We start from the raw sequence: 20,610 nt of genomic DNA, 5'->3' as shown, positions 1-20,610 counted from the left end.
TTCTCATATCTGGTGCAAAGGCCACTCAGAGGCTACTTGGGAAAGATCTGGGAAGTCAGGCCAAGTCCTGCTGTGAACCCCACGTCAGAAGAGAGGAAGAAAAGTGGGAAACATTTATTTGGAGGATTGTAGCCACATAACGAAAGAAATGGGAAAATACGGTAAGGATTGACACTGTAAGATGACAGGTTCCTCTAATCACAGGTAGATGATGTCAAAGTTAAACCTGAGCCAGGCAAATTTAAGGAGTCAAGGAAGTCCTTATTCAAAACCATGCAATAGGGCAGTGAGACTGACTTGAACACCACTGAAACAAAAGCTGGGGAGGTTTTAAGAAGAAGAGAAAGAATCATACGCATCTGTGATTGCTAATTGGATTGACGCAAAAGATAAATAAAATTCATGAAATCCTGACAGGAGGGTTTTCATTATTTTCATTATTGTTACATTTAAACCTCACTCAAGTATAAGTTTTTGTTTATGAGAGAGAGGGAGAGAGAGAGAGAGAGAGAGAGAGAGAGGGATAGAGAGAGAGAGAGAAGAGAGAGATGTGAGAGAGAAAATAACCAGTTGCCTCCCATAAATGCCTTGACCGAGGACTGAACATGCAAACTTTAGATGTTCAGGACCAAGTGCCAGCCAACTTGGCCACACTGCTGAGTGTAAGCAGGTGTTTTTACATCTTGGTTTCAAATGTTTCCACCCAAGTTAGGCTCCAACGCTTCCTCAGAGACTGAGACACAGAAAAAAGGAGAATTAAATTTTAACAGAATGGACCCCAACCCTCTACGCAGATATTCTATGAATCATATCACTGGCAAGAAGTTGTGTTTTTAGAAATTCACTTTTGTTGATTTCAGAGAGAGGAAGGGAGAAGGGGAGAGACATATAAACAGCTATGATGAAAGAGAATCATTGATTGGCTGCTTCCTGCACACTCCTACTGGGGATGAAGTCTGAAACCCAGGAATGTGCCCTGACTGGGAATTGCATCATGACCTCCTGGTTCCTGGGTTGATGCTCAACCACTGAGCCACACCAGCCAGGAGGCAAGAAGCTTTTAAGGAGACCGAGGTATATTTCCAAAGGACAGAGAAAGAATCTGCAATTACAAATTGCAGTTACATTTCTAAAAGAAATGCTCTCAAAAAATAGGGGTAAGAGGCCTTGTCAGGAAGAAAGGTTAGAGACTCTGAGGGAATACTGAGGCCTCTGGTTCATAACACAGCTATTTTCTGCACAGCGGAGGGAAACACAACTAATTCCTTTCATCCAAGACCCAGTTTGCATCGCCATCAGTTCCTACAATTTATAAAGAAGTGCAAGTTCCAAGCCATTTATAAATAGATGCAAAATAGCTGAGAGACTGAACAGAGATAGCATCTGATATCCCAGGAGGCTGTGCTTCTGGAGTTTTCCATGGAGAGATTACGTTTCTCTCTACAGTCTCCTTCCCTTTGATCATACGACATCAGCAAGGAAGAAGAGTATTTTGATCCTATCACATATATTGCTGGTGTCATTCAATTTTCCCTGATTAATAACCTTATAGTTTGCTGTGATGTAGGTTTTTCTATGAAACCTGAGATGGGAGATTTAACAGCCTCTTGAGGTTAGGCAACCCCACCCTCATACTTCACCTGCAGTCTCTCTAGTTATGGCTAATGCCCTCCTCTCAAACTCATCAGGTGAAAAATTAACTCCATTAAAGGCGAGGTCGTTTATAATTCTATTTGAACTAGGATATTTGCTAAGCTTTGCTTATATTACCAAAGTTTCCAATTCTATTCTATCAACAAAAGAACAGGGTGCTACTGAACTTATGCGAATATGTCTATTGCCATAAACATAGGAATACTCCAGAGAGCATTAGTAATTTGGGGGAAGACAAAGGTCACTGTTGTATCTCACATAGGTGTTCTCTTGTCTATTCCCATCATCGCAAGTGTCCAGGCACCCTCCACATGTTTGCCTGGAAATGGGAGAGAGCTCAGATTCCTGTGAAGCACATGGTGTCCCCTTCATTGTGGAGATGGTGCAAATGGGACCAACGAGAGATGGGATCCAATGTGGTATGTTACTTGACATCAACAATAATGACAATGCCAGCTCACATTTTTTAGTATTTATTCATTCATAGCTATTCTTCTAAGCAATTTCCACCACCACAAGAAATCTAATAGGTACTTTTTTTTTTTTTTTTAGTTTAAGAACATAGGGGAAGGAAGGAGGATCACTAGTACTTGACATCTAACTCTACAGGCGCACTTACAAAGAAGCTGAAGGGGTTGGAGATTTTACACTGGTAGTTCCCAGCATCCTCTCTCCTAACAGGGTCTATGGTGAGGGTTTTGTAGTCGACGGACAGCTTGATCCTCTCCCCAAACTGGAGACTCTCAGCATTGAATAACCACTTGGTGTTGCTCTCATTTGTGTAGCAAGTCATGACCAAAGCATCCTCATTCTCAGTGATTGTGGTGTTACTGGCTAGGAGTGTGGGCATACTCACTGACGCTGTGAAGAAATAGAGGGTGAGAATGATTGAGTGTGGGCTTGAGATCAGGGGCCATGCTCCTACCTCAAAGATCTCAGCCGTGACTCTGATTGTTATGAGGGTAAATTGGTTCCACAATGAATATTACTTAATTCTAATTTTGCCATCACTCCCCAGACCAAATCTACCCCTCTGAACTGAAGACCCCTAAGAAGGAAGGATATGAACCAATGATTGATCTAGGGTCCAAAGACATCTCATAAGGCCACTGAGATTGGAGGAAAAATGGGGCTATCGCTGCAGATAGACCTCAAGTGACTCAGATCAATTTCGCATGGTGTTTCTGACTCTGCTTTGGGACTGTTTCTCCTTGAGCCTCACTTGCCCCTCAGTGAAGTAAAATGAATATTTGACTGCCAGGCTGACAATGTACTACTTATAAAATATTCACAGTATCTGACATAAATATTGGGAAGGAAAACTGCTCAAATAAGAGGCATTTGTTATTGATGGACTTCACGAGAGAATGTCCTGGGCTGAACCCTGCTGGATGAGCAGCTGCCAGGGGAATCTTTACTACTGCTCCTCCCTTGAGACACTAACCTTTCTCTGGACTCCTAAGTCTCCCAGAACAGTCAGCTAAAAATCTGTGGAGCTTGTCCAGTTGGACTCTCCACAGACAGTCTCAGGTGAAGGACCAGGCTCCAACTCTACCCAGACGTCGCTCTTAGGGTTGAGCCAAGTGCTGACCAGCTCAAGAGCCTTTGACTCTGGCTCATGGGAAACTGTTACTCTCCCTCAGCCCTTCCCAGGAGGCAAAACCCAACCAGACACAGGCTCCCCAGGGTGTCTGGAGTCAGGACTTTGTGAAAGGAGTGTGTAGAGGGGCTGCCCAAGCTGAGCTTCTCTGTGAAGAACCCAGGGAGCCCCTCAGGCCAGGTCCTTACAGAGCCCTGCAGGTCTATCTCAGGGTCATGATCAGGGAAAGGGGCCCAGGGACCTGGACTAGACTGCTCTCCCTGTGCTGAGTGACTCCCATCAAATTGGTCCTTCTCTCTGTGGTGAGTGTCTCTGGGGCTGGAATCTGGGAAGGGAACTCTGACCTTAGTTAGTTTGTCTCCACTGTGTTTGCCCTGCACTAAATGCCCAAACCCAGATGGGACATGATGCAGAGGGGGAATTAGGGAATTCCAGGGTGGCAGGCCTGTGTGTGAAGTAGAATTCACCCCACCCAACACCTAGAGATCAGAGAGGAATCACTCACGGTATACAATGAGCCGTCCATATGCCATTGCTCTTTGTGAATTGGGAAGGACAGCTTCTACCACGTAGACTCCTAGGTCCCTCAGAGTGACTTTTCTTATGATCAGGGATCCGTCAGTGTTTACTGACTCTCGACCACTGTATTCTGGCCCTGTTATATATTGACTTTTACTCAATTCAATAGACCCAATAAAATTATAGTACTTCATCTCTACTCCCCTGTACCACATGAAGCCTATAACATCGGGAGGACTGTTTTCGGTACGTAGAATCACGTCCTCCCCTACACCAGCATGGGTCGAGACAATACCAAATTGTGCAGTGGTGCCCGGGATCCAGAAGGCTAAGAGGAAGTCTAGAAGGGAAGAGAGAAATTGATCAGTATTTTGATCTATGTATTTGGATGGAGAGATGCGGCATTTCTCTCACTCTCTCAGCCTTGGTCTGTGTGGGAGTTCGTGTGTGCATCTCCTTGGTCAAGGTGAGCAACATGGCCACCATTTCTTCTGCAACTCAGAACCTATGCTTTTTGTTTTGAATTCTCTTTCCCAGCTGTCTGTGCCGTTGTCCTCCTTACTGCCCTCAGATCCCTGTTGACACTCAGGGGCCTTCTTGGAAGACCTTCTTCCCTGACCACGTCCTCTAAAGACCCTCTATCTTCACTCTCTGACCTGTCCCTGCTCTGTGCATTTCTGGGCACTTTGGGTACCTGATGTCACAAGTTGGTCTCTTCTTGTCTATTTTCTCCCATACAGTGTGAGCTGCAAGTGAGCAGGGGATTTTGTGATCTTGAGACCCCCAGTGCCTGCAATAGGCTGCAAACACCTGTGGGTGCATGAATGAGTGTTGCCAGGCTTGACCATATTCCATGTTGTATTTTCCCATATTTGTAGTTGTTTGTGAGGACAATGTTTAGCACCCCTGGTTACAATGTTTCTGCTATCACCTGAAATAAATTGTTATTACTGTGGTCAGTGGTCCAAATTCAAAACTCTGTGATGAATAACTTATCAAATGAATAGCAAATTGAGGTATTCCTGTCCCTCTCCACTTGCACATCATGAGATTTTCCTGTTGCTGAGCCCCCTGTCTCATCCTACTCTGCGCCCCTGTCCTTTCAATCAGGTCCAAAGAGAAGCCCTTCCTCCCCTCCCAGAGTGCTGTCCTCCTCAGGAGTTCTTTCCACTATCGGACTCCCAACCTCCCTTCCATTCCCAGGGATTGTTCCCTCCTTACCAGCCAGCAGAAGCCCCAGCCAGGGGACAAGTCCTCTGTGGACACAGGCTGCAGGGAACTCCATGGTGACTGCTGACTGCTCTGTCCCTCCCTCTGAGAAAAGAGCTCAAGGTCCAGTAAGGCTCCCAGACACCTCTGTCCAGACTGGTGGGATGTGCTGTCTCTCCTTCTTGTGTGCTGAGCCTCTTCCTGGGGCAAAATAACCTACCTGGTCATGTGGGCCAGGGCGGGGTCAGGCCCCAGGATCCTCCCTCTCTCTCCCCTCATTTTTGCCAACCTTGTTACCCCTTTCAGTTTACCTTTACTCTATATTTTGGTTTCCTGGAAACTGCTGAAGCCTCTGACAACACACACACACATACAAACACAAACACACACATGCACAGACACATGCCCACAAAAGCACTGGCCTGGGGTGTCCATTTCCTGGTCATTCTCCACAGCTCCCTATGAGTGCACATTTGATTTTTCCCTTCAGAGTAAGAGGTCTGGACCCCTCTCAGGAATAATGTCACCTGGTTGCCCGGGCTCTACATTGTATGCCCAGGTGACAATTTAGAAAGGCTGCTTCAGCAGCTGCCCTGCTTGCATGGATGCCAAGATGAGACCCTATAATGTGAGGGTGGGTGCCCTGTCCTTCCTTTGTGCACAGGCAGGGTCTCCAGATCCTGTTAAAATGCAGAATCTGAATCAGCAGGTGTGCAGTGGACCAGAGACTCTGCATCTGACAAGCTCTCAGGGGAGGGGGGTCTTACTGGCCTGTGGAGCCCACTTGCAATGGCAAGGCTGATGGGGGCACGTGTCCTCGTGAGGGGGTGACCCCCTCACCCCAGCATTGGCCTCTGCTTCATCTTGATCTTGGGTCTGTCAGCACCACACAGAGAGCCCCACAGGCCCCAAACTGGGGATTATTTCTGGTTGTGACCCAGAAACCCAGCTGGGCACCAGGTCTTCCCTCTGTTCTCAAATGTGCTGGGAACATGGGATTTTCTCCCAGCAGGAAGGCCACTAAGGGGACTGGCAGTGAGAAGGGTCAAGCTAGGTGATAACTGCAGAGGGACCCTCCTTCAATCTCAGGTTGTCACCATCAGGCCATTGTTTCCAGTGACAGAGACCCCATCACCACGGGTATCAGGAGGACATGCAGTTTCCAGGTGTGAAGGGTAACGTGCGAAGCAAACACTGTGGTGGGAGCTCAGGTGGCTGTGGGCTCCAAGGTCCTTGGGGAATGTTTTCAAGGAGACGCTCTCTCTCTTTGTTGGTTGATCCTGTCCATGTCCTCCCTGAGTATTCAGGCAGCCTCTGTCCTCTGCCTGGCGGATTTTTGGAAGTCACCTCATCTTGCCGATGTGTGGTTCCAGTTATGAGTTGGGGAGCAACATAGAGATCCCTGAAAAAGCAGCTGCCCCTATACCGTCTCAAGGTAAGAAATGTACAAACCAGTGGAGGATTGTTATGAGTATTTCAGCTGAATTGATGTCATATGACTGCAAGCAAGATCTCAAATACTGAGAAGAACAGCAGTTTTGTGGCTTATTTTATACATTATACTCAAAGGAGAAGTTGAAATAAATTGCATGAAATCTATTGGAAAGTGAGAGAAAGGATAGCAGGGAGATTTCTAAAAAAAATAAAAATAAAAAGCGGATTGGAAAAACATGTACTATTTTTACATTGAAGGGTCCAGGATAGTTAACATTTACAGCACATATAGAGGCTGTTCAGGGAACCAGGCAACATGAGTGCTCTGTGGTCTTGTATTCTGGCACCACAGGCTCTGCTTTCAATGGGTCTAGCAAAGAAAATTTCCTAGAGGTATGTAATGTCAAAGGTATGTTATCCAAAATGCATTAGAACAGGGAAAGGGCTCACTTAACGTAAAGTCTGACATTTGCTAAGGAAGCTGTGGGCCTGTGACATGACTACCTGCCATCACCTGCCCAGTTAGGCATTTGTGATCAGACCACACTGTGCTTCAGTGAGCTTGTCAGGCCTGCCCTGGGGCCCCCTGGGCTTATCAGGATTCTTGCACAGGCCCTTTTTCTTTCAAAGTTTCTGGAAAGAGCAGGTGGATCAGCACAGGCAAGACAGAGGGGCCCAGAAAAATCTGCTAGTCAGGGCATGGAAATAGGTCTGCTTCTGCACCTCCTTAACCAAAGCCCAGGTCACATGTACATTTCCTGTGTTTTGTAGGTGCGTCTCAATATCGCCCCCTAGAAGGCAAAAGCAGACCTGCAGGCAATGTCAGGTACTGCACTAGGAATGCTGACCAGACTCCTAAAGGTGGGAGATCACTGTGAGCCCTGGACAGGGGTGAGCTCTGACCTCTACACTAAGAGCCAGCCATCCAGGGCACATTCCCTGTGTGTCTCATACCTCCTGATTGCATCCCATGTCAGGCTGGGCCCAGTGAAAGGACTGGCTTTTTCCAGAGTATTATGAGTCCAGTGTCCAGTAATTGGTCCCCTCTGTGGATATGCTGTCTCAGGAGGATGTGCTGTTCCAGGTTTTCAAAGCCATGGCCTGGTGAGGGCTCTTTTGGGAGGGTGCTGGCCTGGATCGTTGATCCCCAAAATGCCCTCTGTGTTTCCCATCACAGTATTGCATCCAGTCCCCTGTGTCCCTGTCTCTCATCTGCTCTAGGCCTCCCCAGTGGGCCCAGGTTCTGGAGCATCTCCAGATGAAGTGTCAACCAGGGGATTCTGTGGGTTCCTCTGTTACATGTGGTGGGGCCCCGTTGGACCCTCAGCACCTCTGAGATGGAAGCAAGCCCAGATCCTGGGTTCTCCTTTCCATTCTGCAGAGAAAGTTTCCCTTGTTTCCAGGACACCGTGGGCTGGTGAGATGTCTTTAGGGTCCACAGCCAGCTGTATTCACACCAGGGACCTTGGGAATGGGGAGTCATCCCCTAATTTCCTTGAGGTGAGGGTGAGCACTCTCCTGCCTTTGTAGAAACTCTACCTGGGATGGAGAATCCAGAAGGTCTGCCAAGTCAGGGGTTTATGATAAAAGGGAGAACATGTGCTGCTTTCCAGGCCCTGAAGAGATGAGATGTGGAGAGGGCTGTGATTTCCTGGCAATGAATCAGAGTGGTCTGACCCCTCACTGTTAGGAGGTTCCTGTCCCCCTTTCCTGACAGTAATTGGGGTACACACCTCACACTGGAACATCACCGTACAAAAAGGGGCTGTGGCCTCCTCCACAGTTGACACCAAGGCCTTCGTGTGGATAAGGAACATGATCTGACTGCAAGTGTCACACAGGGTGACCGGCTTCCATTATATGGTTTCCCTCATCCATTTAATGAGTGTTTATTGAGTATCTGTGTTATTTCAGGTCAGGGCTGGGCCCTGGGAACGCCACAGAGAGCAGTAAATACGTGGGGCCTGCACTCGTGAAATTTCTCTTGTAAGGAGAGACAGGGTCTCAGACAAACATTCTATAAACATTTGTGTAGAAAAGTCTTTGGTACAAAAAATTAAGTGCTTATAAAATTATTAAAAAGCTAGAGAAATGGAAGTTAAAGAGTTGCCACTGGAAATTGGGTTTTAAGGTCACGATGGCACAGCCCCCTCCCACAGGTAAATAATTAGTTGTGTCTGCCAGAGGCAACCCATCAGTCAACACAGTAGTAGAAATAAGAGGCCTATCTGCTTTCCAGATTCCAAATTACACACAGGTGCTTCTCAGAGGCTGAGTTTAATTCACATCTGGATTCTTAATCACAAGGACTGGGGGAATGGAATATTTAACCTTACAGTCTACCACATATAGGAGGGAACATGGAAAAGGTTGGAACATAAATGCCATGTATAATTACATGGCATGTCTGAGTCCATACTCAGGCTGTGGGACTTTAGGCAAGTGATCCCACCTCAAAAAAGATCAGTTTACCTATGTGATATCAAAGAAAGATAATTGGTGTTATTTCCTGGTTCTTTGAACTGAGCAACAAAAATACTTGGAATTTTATGATTTAGAAGGGTGTTAAGAGTGTCTTTTGTGGTGATGAAGAAACTCTAACAGGCCTCTGGATACATGCAAGGTAAGGGCAGGTCACCATAAAGACAAAACCTTGTTCCCCGAGCTGGCTGTGCAGGTGGGAAGATGCTCAGAAACCGGTTTAGGTCCCCTTTCTGTCTTTTGGTTCCTCTTTCCTCCCAAGTAAGGGAATAAGCCCTGAGCAAGGAGTGCTCCGGGAAACCGCACAACCAAGTGTTGCCTGGTTAGAGTTGTACTATCATACCAGTTAAAAATTCTGACAGTACATTGCTGGAAGATGGCTGCCGGACAGAAAGGCAGACTGCAAGATAGTGTGTGAGTGAGAGAACAAAGGCAGATTGTGTGGTCGCATGGGGAGTGTTTGTTGGTGAGTTGAGGGACAGCTATGCTCCAGCAGACTGTGCGGGATGGCCAGACGGGGTTCCCCTCAGCGTGCAACCCCCACTGCTGCTGGATTCCCTCCCGGAGCGACCAGATCGGACATGGAGAACACTCCATCTTGAAAGGGGAACTGTATGTTACCAAGAGCCTCAAAAACTACAATTACGGAACCCAGGGAACAGCTGCAAACCAGAGAACACTGGTTCCCTAGTGCCGTGAGCACGTGGATTCAGAGGAGCTCTGCACTCCCTCACACAAAGGTCAGATTTTGCATGGGATAAAGTGAGGTCTATGGTCCCAGTAGGAGAGAGAAACAGGCACTGCCAGAGCAGGAGGACCTGGGGAAGACTGCGACCAGAAAAATCCGTGGCCCTTTGGGCTGGTGTGATCCATGAACGTGGAAGGGGGTCCGCAGAGCTACTAAAAGAATGGAACTCAAAATAGCAACCCATGGCTGAACTGGGTGCAAAAGGACACCCTAAAAAATTTAAAAGTGTGCGGGCTGCTTAGTCCCAAGGGAAAAAAAGACTGCACAGACTTGGGTGCAGCCTTGGAGTTCGCACAATTACGCTGGGAATTTTTTCTCCCTCCCTTTTTTTTTCTGTTTAAATCCTTGCTTTTGATTGCTAAGCCCAATACATAGGATCACCCAATTGGGGACACTCTAAGAGATGCAGGGGAAAATTCTTTTTGTGGAACCTGGGGATCAGAGTGGGGAATAACCATCAGAGAACCAGCCCTGGGGCAACCCATTCCCCCAAACGGGTATTAAGTGCCACAGGGGAAACAAAATCTAAGCACTAGCTAGAGAGATCCTATAGACCCAGAGGTCAATCGAGAAACACAACCACCCAGTGGTTGAATCACAAATTGACTCTTGTGTAAACACAAATAAAGGAGTATAAGAAATAAAGATGTACTGCCTGCTTGAAAATCAAGACTGTGGCCTACAACACTGAGGAGCAGTGGAACGCAGGGAACTGCAATACTGTCCTGACTAGGAAACAGGCGTGCCAAAGAAAACAGTATGGGAAGTGAATGACCTTCACTGCAGCACATTTTTATTTTTATTTTTGTTTATCTTTTACTTAAGAAACTAAATTATTTTTTCTTACTTGATTTTACCTTTTTAATTATTACATTTTTATTTACAATCAGTATTATTACTACTACTATTTTACCTTAATTTAAAAAGTGTCATTTTATTTTCTCTTTATTTTATTTTGGGATTAGGGTTCTACATTCTATTTTCATCTTTCCTTTAGTATCATTTTACTCTATCTCCACTTTACCTTTATGCCAACACTCTTCCTCACTTTTCCCCTTTTGTTGTCCGGTTTCTCTTCCCCTATTCCTGCTTTAGATTTTCCCTATTCCTTCTTTTTACCCCCTGTTAAAATTGCAACCTACTTATATATCTAATTTCCAATCCCCTGCCCCAAGTCCATACACACCCCTCTCTTCTCTTTCTTCACTATCCAAAATTTTTTTCTCTCTCTCCTTTTGTTGTTGTTTGCTTGATTGTGGATTTTATCCCTTTTTTATGCTTGCTTGTGTGATTGTTTCGCTTTCTCTTTTTGTTTTGCTTGCTTCTTGCTTCTCTTTTCCCTCACCTCGCTTGATATTAGTTGTTGTTTGTAGTTTGCATTCATCTCTAGGTATTTGTTCCTGGCATTTGTTGGGATTAGTGGCTGTTCTATTGCAGTTTTCTCCCCATATCCATAGTTTTTTTTTTCCCTCTTCGTTTTATTCTCTTTCTTTTCTCTCTTAATTTTTTCTCCTTTTTCCAATTTCATTTTTGCAATCCTTTTTTGTTTCTCTCTTTATTCTTTTTTTCTCTTCTTTTTTATTTCTTATCCTCTAATTCCTTTTCTCTGATGGTCACCTTTATTTCGGATTATTAGTACTCTGAATACATTTGTGTTCAGTGCTGTGTATATTGTGCCTTGTTGTGTTGTATTCTGTGCCTTTAAATCAACGCAGGAGAGAGAGAATTACATCACCAGACACCCGGAAAAGAGATAGATCATGGGGAGATAAAAAAACAGCCTGCATATGACAGAAAAGCAGGCATCACCAGAAAAGGAAGTAAACAAAATGGAGGAAAGCAACCTGTCAGAGAAAGATTTCAGAGAAATGGTCATAGGGTGGATGAAAAGAATGGAAGACAAATTCAACAATATTTGGAAGAACCAAGAGGAAATGAAGAAGAACCAAGAAAAATGAAAAATAACATCACTGCTATAAAGAATTCAATAGAAAGCATCAACAGTAGATTAGAAGAAGCAGAGGACCGCATCAGTGAGCTAGAAGAGAAGGTAAAAAAAAAAAAATACTCAAGTAGAGCAGCTTCTAGAAAAAAAAAAAAAACTTTAAAAGCAGGAGGAGAGCCTAAGGGAACTTTGGGACAACTCAAAACAAAATAACATACGCATAATAGGGGTGACAGAAGGAGAGGAAAATGAGCAAGGAATAGAAAAACTGTTTGAAGAAATAATGTTAGGAAACCTCCCTGATATAGGGGAGAAAAACTCCACACAATTGAAGAAGCCCACAGAGTCCCAAGCAAAATGAATACCAAAAGACCGATACCAAGGCACATTATAATTAAATTATCAAACACCAACAACAAAGAATCTTAAAAGCAGTCAGAGAGCGACAGAAAGTTACCTTCAAAGGACTCCCCATCAGACTAGGAACTGACTTCTCAAGAGAAACACATCAGGCTAGAAGAGAATATACTGAAATATACAAAGTCATGCAAAGGAAGGTTCGGAATCCAAGAATAGTGTACCCAACAAGGCTATCAATCAAAATGAGGGTGAAATCAGGAGCTTCACAGACAAAAAAATGACTAATGGAGTTTATTACCACCAAATTAGCAATGCAAGAAATGCTAAAGGGTCTGCTGTAAAAAGAAGAGATAGGAAGCGAAGAAGGAACACAGATGTAAAGAATAAAAATGGCGAAAAACAAGTACCTATCAATAATAACTTTAAATGTAAATGGATTAAATGCCACAATCAAAAGACATACGGTAAGACATTGGATAAGAAAACTTGACCCATATATCTACTGTCTACAGGAAACCCACCTCAGAAAAAAAGACGCACACAGACCAAAAGTGAAGGGATGGAAAAAGGTTTTTCAGGCAAATGGAAACAAATAAAAAGCTGGGGTAGTAATACTTATGTCTGACACATTAGATCTCAAAGTGAAGGACCTAACAAGAGATAAGGAAGGCCACTTCATAATACTAATGGGAGCAATCCAACGAGAAGAACTAACTCTGGTAAACATGTATGCACCCAATACAGAGGCACCTAAATATATTAAAAAAAAAACTCCTCGAGGATATCAAGGGATAATTGACAGCAATTCAATCATAGTAGGAGACTTTAATACCCCACTATCACCATTGGACAAAGCTTCTAAACAAAAATCAGCAAAGAAACATCAATCCTAAATGACTCACTAGACCAGATGAAATTAATTGACATCTTCAGAAAATTTCACCCTAAAGCCACAGAATGTACATTCATGTCAAGTACACATGGGTCATTTTCAAAGATAGACCATATATTCAGTCACAGGCAAATTCTCTTCAAATACAAGAAGATAGAAATCATATCAAGCATCTTCTCAGATCACAATGGCATAAAACTGGAAATCAACTACAATAAAAAATATCCAAAAAAATCAAACGCATGGAGATTAAATAGCATGCTATTAATCAATGACTGCATTACCAGAGAGTTTAAACAAGAAATAAAAAACATCATGGCAACAAACAACAATGAAAACACAACAATCCAAAATCTATGGGACACAGGCAATGCAGTCTTGAAAGGGAAGTTCATAGCTTTATAGGCCGACTGCAAAAAAAAAAAAAAAAATATATATATATATATATATATATATATATATATATATATATATATATAAACATTGGTAATTAATTATATAATGCTACAACTCAAAGAGTTAGAGGAAGAGCAACAAGAGAAGGCCCGTGTAAGCAGAAGGAAGTAAATAATAAAGATCAGAGCGGAGATAAACAACATAGAGACCAAAACAACAATACAAAAGATCAACAAAACCAAGAGCTAGTTCTTTGAAAGGATAAACAAGATTGATGAACCTCTAGCAAGGCTTACCATGAAGCAAAGAGACAAGACCCAAATAAACAAAATCAGAAATGAAAGAGAAGAAATAACAACAGACCACACAGAAATACAAAGGATTGTTTAAAAATACTATGAACATCTCTATTCCAACACACTGGACAACCTGGAGGAAATGGACATATTCCTAGAAAAATACAACCTTTCAAAACTCAATCAGGAAGAATCTAAACATCTCAATAGGCCAATAACTATGGAACAAATTGAAGCAGTCATCAAAAAGCTTCCAGAAAACAAAAGCCCGGGGCCACGCAGCTTCACAGTCGAATTTTACCAAACATTCAAGGAAGAACTAAAACCTATCCTCCTCAGACTATTACAAAAAATGCAAGAGGGAGGAACACTTCCAATCTCATTCTATGAAGCCAGCATCTTCCTAATACCAAAACCAGATAAAGACAACACAAAGAAAAGTGCAGGCCAATATCCCTGATGCACATAGGTGCCAAAATCCTCAACAAACTTCTAGCAAATCGGATCCAGCAGTACATCAGAAAAATCATACTCCAGGACCAAGTAGGATTTATCCCAGGGATGCAAGGATGGTACAATATCCGCAAATCAAAAAACGTGATACATCACATAAACAAATTGAGAGATAAAAATCACATAGTCATATCAATTGATGCAGAAAAAGCATTGGACAAAATCCAACACCCATTTTCGATAAAAACTCTCAGCAAGGTGGGAATAGAAGGATCATACCTCAATATAATAAAAGCTATATACAATAAAACCACAGCCAACATCATACTCAATGGACAAAAACTAAAACCATTTCCCCAAAGAACAGTAAAAAGACAGGGATGCCCATTCTCACCACTCCTGTTTGACATAGTACTGGAAGTATTAGCCATTGCGATTACACAAGAAGAAGAAATAAAAGGCATCCAAATTGGAAGAGAGGAAGTAAAACTATCCTTATTTGCAAATGATATGATACTGAACATAAAAAACCGGGAAGAGTTCATAAAAAAACTATTAGACTTAATAAATGAATACGGCAATGTAGCAGGATACAAAATTAACACCAAGAAATCTATGGCATTTCTATACATCGATAGTGACCTTACAGAAAGAGAAAAAAGCAATCCCATCTACCATGACAGCAAAAAAATTAAGATACCTAGTAATAAACTTAATCAAGGACGTAAAAGATTTATACTTGGAGAACTACAGGACACTGAAAAAGGAGATAGAGGAAGATGTAAACAGATGGAAGAACATACCATGTTCATGGATTGGTAGAATCAACATCATTAAAATGTCCATACTATCCAAAGCAATCTATAGATTCAATGGACTCCCCATTAAAATATCAATGGCATATTTCACAACCTAGAAAGAACTCTCCAAAAATTCATCTGTAATAAAAATAGACCCTGAATAACCACAACAATCCTGAGAAAGAAGAACAAAGTAGGTGGGATCTCAATACCAGATTTCAAGCTGTATTAAAAAGCCACTGTTCTCAAAACAGACTGGTACTGGCACAAGAACAGGCATATATACCAATGGAATAAAATAGAAAACGCAGATATCGACCCAAACCACTATGCTCAATTAATATTTGACAAAGGATGCATGAACATACAATGGAGTCAAGACAGTCTTTTCAATAAACGATGTTGGGAAAATTGGACAGATACATGCAAAAAAATGAAACTAGATCAACAAAATACACCATACACAATAATAAACTCAAAATGGATAAAGGACTTAAACATAAGACAGGAAACCATAAAAATACTAAAGGAATCAACAGGCAGAGAAATCTCAGACATATGCCGAAGCAATTTCATTACAGATACTTCTCATAGGGCAATGGAAACTACAGAGAAAATAAACAAATGGGACTACATCAAAATAAAAAGCTTTTGCACTGCAAAAGAAACCATCAACAAAACAACAAGAAAGCCCACTGTATGAAAGAACATATTTGCAAATGTTATCACTGATAATGGTTTAGTCTCCAACATTTAGAGGAAACTCATACAACATAATAATAGGAAGATAAATGATCCAATAAAAAAAAAAATGGGCAACGGACCAAAATAGAATCTTTTCAAAAGAAGACAAAAGAAGGCCAAGAAACATATGAAAACATGCTCAAAGTCACTAATTATCCGAGAGATGCAAATCAAAACAACAGCGGGTTACCATCTCACACCTGTCAGAATGGCAATCATCAACAAATAAACAAACAACAAGTGCTGGTGAGGATGCCGTGTAAAAGGAACCCTTGTACACTGCTGGTAGGAATGCAAACTGGTGCAGCCACTGTGGGCACAGTGTGGAGTTTCCTCAAAAACTAAAAATGGAACTCCCATTTGACCCAGTAATCCCACTTCTAGGAATATATCCCAAGAAACTAGAAACACCAATCAGAAAGGATATATGCACCCTTATGTTCATAGCAGCACAATTCACCATAGCTAAGATCTGGAAACAGCCTAAATGCCCATCAGGAGATGAGTGGATTGGAAAATTATGGTATAACTACACATTGTAATACTACGCTGCTATAAAGAAGAAGGAATTCTTACCATTTGCAGCAGCATGAATGGATCTGAAGAGCATTATGTTAAGTGAAATAAGCCAGGCAATGAAAGAAAAATACCACATGATCTCACTCATTTATGTAAAATAAAGAACATTGTAACCTGATGAACAAAAAGATAGATACAGAGGCAGTAAAGCATCTAACACGCTGTGAAATTAAAGCAGGAAGGCTGGGGAGTGTTGGGGAGAGGGGGAAAAAATCAACCAAAGGACTTCTATGCATGTATATAAGCACAAGCAATGGACACAAGACACTGGGAGGTAATGTGATGAGGGAATGTTACAGGTGGTTGGGGAGGCTGGGGGAAGGTCAATGGGGAAAATAACGAGATTTATGTACTACCTTATGTAATATTTTAAACAATAAAAATAAATAAATAAATAAATAATAAAAAATAAATAAATAGACAAAACCTTGCTTAGAATTTGGAATTGCTGCAGGAGCTGAGGGTACGTAAAGTGTGTAGGAATTTTTGGCTGCCAATGTAAGAAGTGTTTAAATCTGTAGATAAATTTTATGAGTTTATTTGAGCCAAACTGATGAGAATTGCTAGAAAGCCAAAACTCAACGGACTGAGAAAATGCTTCAGAAAATGGGAGTTTTACTTCTTATTTTATACATTACAATCAAAGCAGAAGGCATAAAGTGTTATCTGAAATCCATTGGTGAAATATTAGAAGGCGGGAGAAAGCAAATTGGGAAAATCTCTGAGATTGGATAAAAAGTAAAACAAGTAGACACATACTAATTTTACATGGGTGGGTGCAGAATAGTTAACCGTTAACAATTAATACCATGACAATAACAATGAGGGACTCTGCGGTGCAGTAGTAAGTCTGGAAATAAAGAAATTGCACAAACGTTCCATAGGTATGCTAATGTAGACACAATCCATTAAACTAAAGATTAGCCAATGTTAGGGAAAAGATTGGTCTAAGACAGGACTTCCAACAATGGCTCCCTTTTGTTTAGAACATTTTCATTTCAGATCATCCTATATAGTTAATGTAGATCTCTGACTTTGTCAGTCCAACCGCAGGCCTCCCCCAAGCCTGTGAGGTTGAATATGTGGCCCTTTTATGTCAACACTTTCAAATTTTGGTCATAAGTCAATCTAAAGGAGGCATTAATGACCAACATTTGGATTGGATAGTGTGATCCCACGGGGCTAAGAAGGCTCATTCCTAGGAAGCCTTATGTAAGCATATGTCTGGCTGAACAATGGACCATTGGGGATGGGCCAAGACTGTAACCTTGGATGGGAGTCAAGGCTGAATTTTCTCAAAAGTGAAAAGCAGGTAAATGGGAGGCAGGCAGGTTCCATGGGACTTCACTAAGAAAATCAGTCTGGATTATTTCTAACCTATAATCCAAGTTTTGTTATCTGTCTCATTTCTCTGTACTTTGCCTTTAGTCTGACATTTACTCATAGTTTGAGGGCAACCTATACAACTCTTCAATTATTATCATCTGACCATGAGATGGGTTCCCATTTACTATGGCCCCTATATTTCCCATTGGAAACACTCAAGTGCTATTCATTATTAACCTGATTCCTGCTGGTTTTGCAATTAGAAGCTATAATATTAAGGTTTATGCAGAAACAAGGCTGTAAGAATACAATGCTATAAATTACAATTACCATCTAAACATTCCAAAGTCAAGGAAGATAGTGAGAGTTTAATCAGTAAATTTCATTTGTCTCAGCAGCTGTTATAAAGGGGTTGTTTGTAAAGCTTCTATTTTAATTAGTATAGTTAGTAATCCTTGCTAGGTTAAAGTGTAAGCATATGCCCATAATCAGGTTCTAGCATTCATACAAAAATATCTTTCTCAACATTTCTTTTCCACAAATTTCTACATCTTCCCTTGTTCTTGGTTTATCGCTTTTTACTCATTCAAAAATAACCAATTTATGAAAACATGCTCAAAGTCGCTAATCATCTGAGAAATGCAAATCCAAATGACAATGAAGTACCATCTCACCTTATCAGGATGACTATGGTCAACAAATCAACAAATGACAAGTGCTGGCAAGGTTGTGAAGAAAAAGAAACCCTCATGCACTTGTGGTGGGAATGCAGCCACTGTAGAAAACAGTATAGAGTTTCCTCAATAGAATTAAAAATTGAACTTTCATTTGACCCAGTAATTCCAATTCTAGGAATATATCCCAAGAAAACAGAAACACCCATCAGAAAGGATATATGCACCCCTATATTCATAGCAGCACAATTTACAATAGCTAAGATCTGGAAACTGCCTAAGTGCCCATCAGCAGACAAGTGGATTAGAAAACGTGGTATATCTACAAAATGAAATATTATGCTGCTGTAAAAAAAAGAATTATTACCATTTGCAACAGCAGGGATGGAACTGGAAAACATTATGCTACGTGAAATAAGCCAGTCAGAGAAAAATAAATATCACGTGACATCAATCATTTGCGGAGTATAATGAACAACAAACTAATGAACAAAAATAGAAGCAGGGACATAGAAGCATGTCTAACTGCTGAGGGAGAATGGGAATGAGAGAGTAAGAGATCAACCAAAGGACTTGTATGTATGCATATGAGCATAACGAAGGGACACAGACAATAGCGGGGTGAGGGCATAAGCTGGTGGGTGGAAGTGGCTGGGGAGAGGACAACGAGAGGAAAAGGAAACTCATGTAATACTTACACAATAAAAAATTTAACTTTCTTTATAAGCATAACAGTGCTTTTAATCTTAAAAAAATAAATAAATAAGTAAATAAATAACCAATTTGCCCAGCCAGTGTGCATCAGTGGTTGAGCATCAACCCATGACCCAGGAGGTCACAGTTCAATTCCCAGTCAGAACACAGGCCTAGGTTTCGGGCTCCAACCATCGCAGGGGATGTGCGGGAGGCAGCCATTCTACTTATGATTCTCTCTCATCATTGATGTTTCTCTCTCTATCTCCCACTCCCTTCCTTTCTCTGAAATCAATAAAAACATTTTTTAAAATAACCAACTGATTAGAAAAAACTACTTACTTTTAAAATCTCCTAAAAACAAACACATTCCATTCCTTTCCTTTGCAATAGGATTCCTTCTAAGTTTCAAAATGTTACCTGAAAGGCAGCCAGGTCCTGAACGGATTTGCTTAAGGCTGGCCTGCAGTTATGGGTTCTTGACTTGATGCAAGAAAGATTTCACAACATGAGTTCAGGTGATATTGAAAGTATGTTTTTTAAAGCCTGGAACAGTGAAACAAGGAAAGGCTTAGGAGAGAGGCAGTAGCAGAGAGACTAGGCAGGGCTGTTTGGGCTCTCTAGAAACATGGGAATGAAGTGAGTCTAGCTGGGGCTGCTGCAAGATCTCAGGTAAAAAGGTTTGGGGGGCAGGTCAATGGGATTAGTCCAGGACAAGCTGCCCCTGCTCATTACTCCCCTAGTTGCAAGCTGCATGGGGACCTCATAAAGATTAAAGGAAAGAAAATTCACTCTAAAAGGAGATTGGGGGTGGGGTGTGCAACAAGGAGGACACACACTGGTTTCTTTGTCTTGCGCACTGTTATTTACTTTCCAAAGGTGTGGATTTAGCGGAGGTCTCAGGGGAGATCTCAATAGAATTTTCATCAGCTTTCCCAGATGTCCCTTTTAAGGGTCATGGTCTCTAATAATGGGTCAGTGCCAGGGCAGGCAGTCTAAACCTCATGATCACCAACATTACAGGGAATGAAAGGCCTCCCTGGGGCCAGTTTTGACCATTACTAGGCACCGCGGGCTTTCCACCCTGATGGCCTTCTGTATCTGGCTGTAAATGGCCAGTTTGTTCAGCTACCGGTCTCAGTTGCCTAATTCCACTTACCAAGGAATTTTCCTAGCTTCTTAGTATCCGGTATCAAAAAGAGAAAACATAAAAAAGTATTAATAAAAATACAAAAGTTATCATATACACCTTTAGTCATTATTAAAAATTGGGCTATATACACAATGTTGGAGAAAAGTCCAAAGAACAAGTGTAATTATTATTATCACTAATATTCACAGACAGGGAAAGAAAATCAATTTGTACTCATACAGGCCTTGTCAGTGTCTGGGATAGCTGTCGATTTCTGATGTCAGTGACCTCTTCTTATCAAGAAGACTTTGTTCACTATAGGTGGAGGCTAGTGTCAGAGACAGGGGCAGATGTCCATTTGTGGTTGGGCACCTGATAAGGTCCATTCAAACAATGCTGGAGATTCTTTCATTGATGTCTTTTCCAATTGACAAAATAAATCATGGTCTTTGAAGTCTTCATGTGCTCAGAGCACTCCTGTAAAATAAATGTCACTAATTTATCTGTCCCTATAAGCTAGTTAAAAAGTTCCTGAAAATAATGCAGAATGTCTCTTTTTCGTAAGATCAGTTCATATGTCTCTTCATCTAGATACAAGGGGTTACTCGTGACTATTTAATGAAGAGAAAAGCTATGTGTTTACCAAAAAAAAAGATTCCAGGTTGAGAAGAACCAT

At 41.8% G+C, this 20,610-nt stretch overlaps 1 protein-coding gene across 1 annotated transcript; it reads right to left on the bottom strand.

The window, feature by feature from the left end:
* Positions 1–2,236: 2,236 nt before the first annotated feature.
* Positions 2,237–5,057, bottom strand: LOC308235389 (cell adhesion molecule CEACAM21-like; the record flags this gene model as incomplete). Its single annotated transcript, XM_080644149.1, has 3 exons — positions 2,237–2,514; positions 3,759–4,112; positions 4,994–5,057. The coding sequence occupies 3 exons, from the start codon at positions 5,055–5,057 to the stop codon at positions 2,237–2,239; spliced, it is 696 nt and encodes a 231-aa protein (XP_080500275.1).
* Positions 5,058–20,610: the final 15,553 nt, after the last annotated feature.

The sequence above is a fragment of the Plecotus auritus genome (genome assembly GCF_963455305.1).
Source record: "Plecotus auritus genome assembly, chromosome: 10".
NCBI classification, from domain to species: Eukaryota; Metazoa; Chordata; class Mammalia; order Chiroptera; family Vespertilionidae; genus Plecotus; species Plecotus auritus.
This window is presented reverse-complemented; position numbering and strand designations above follow the sequence as displayed.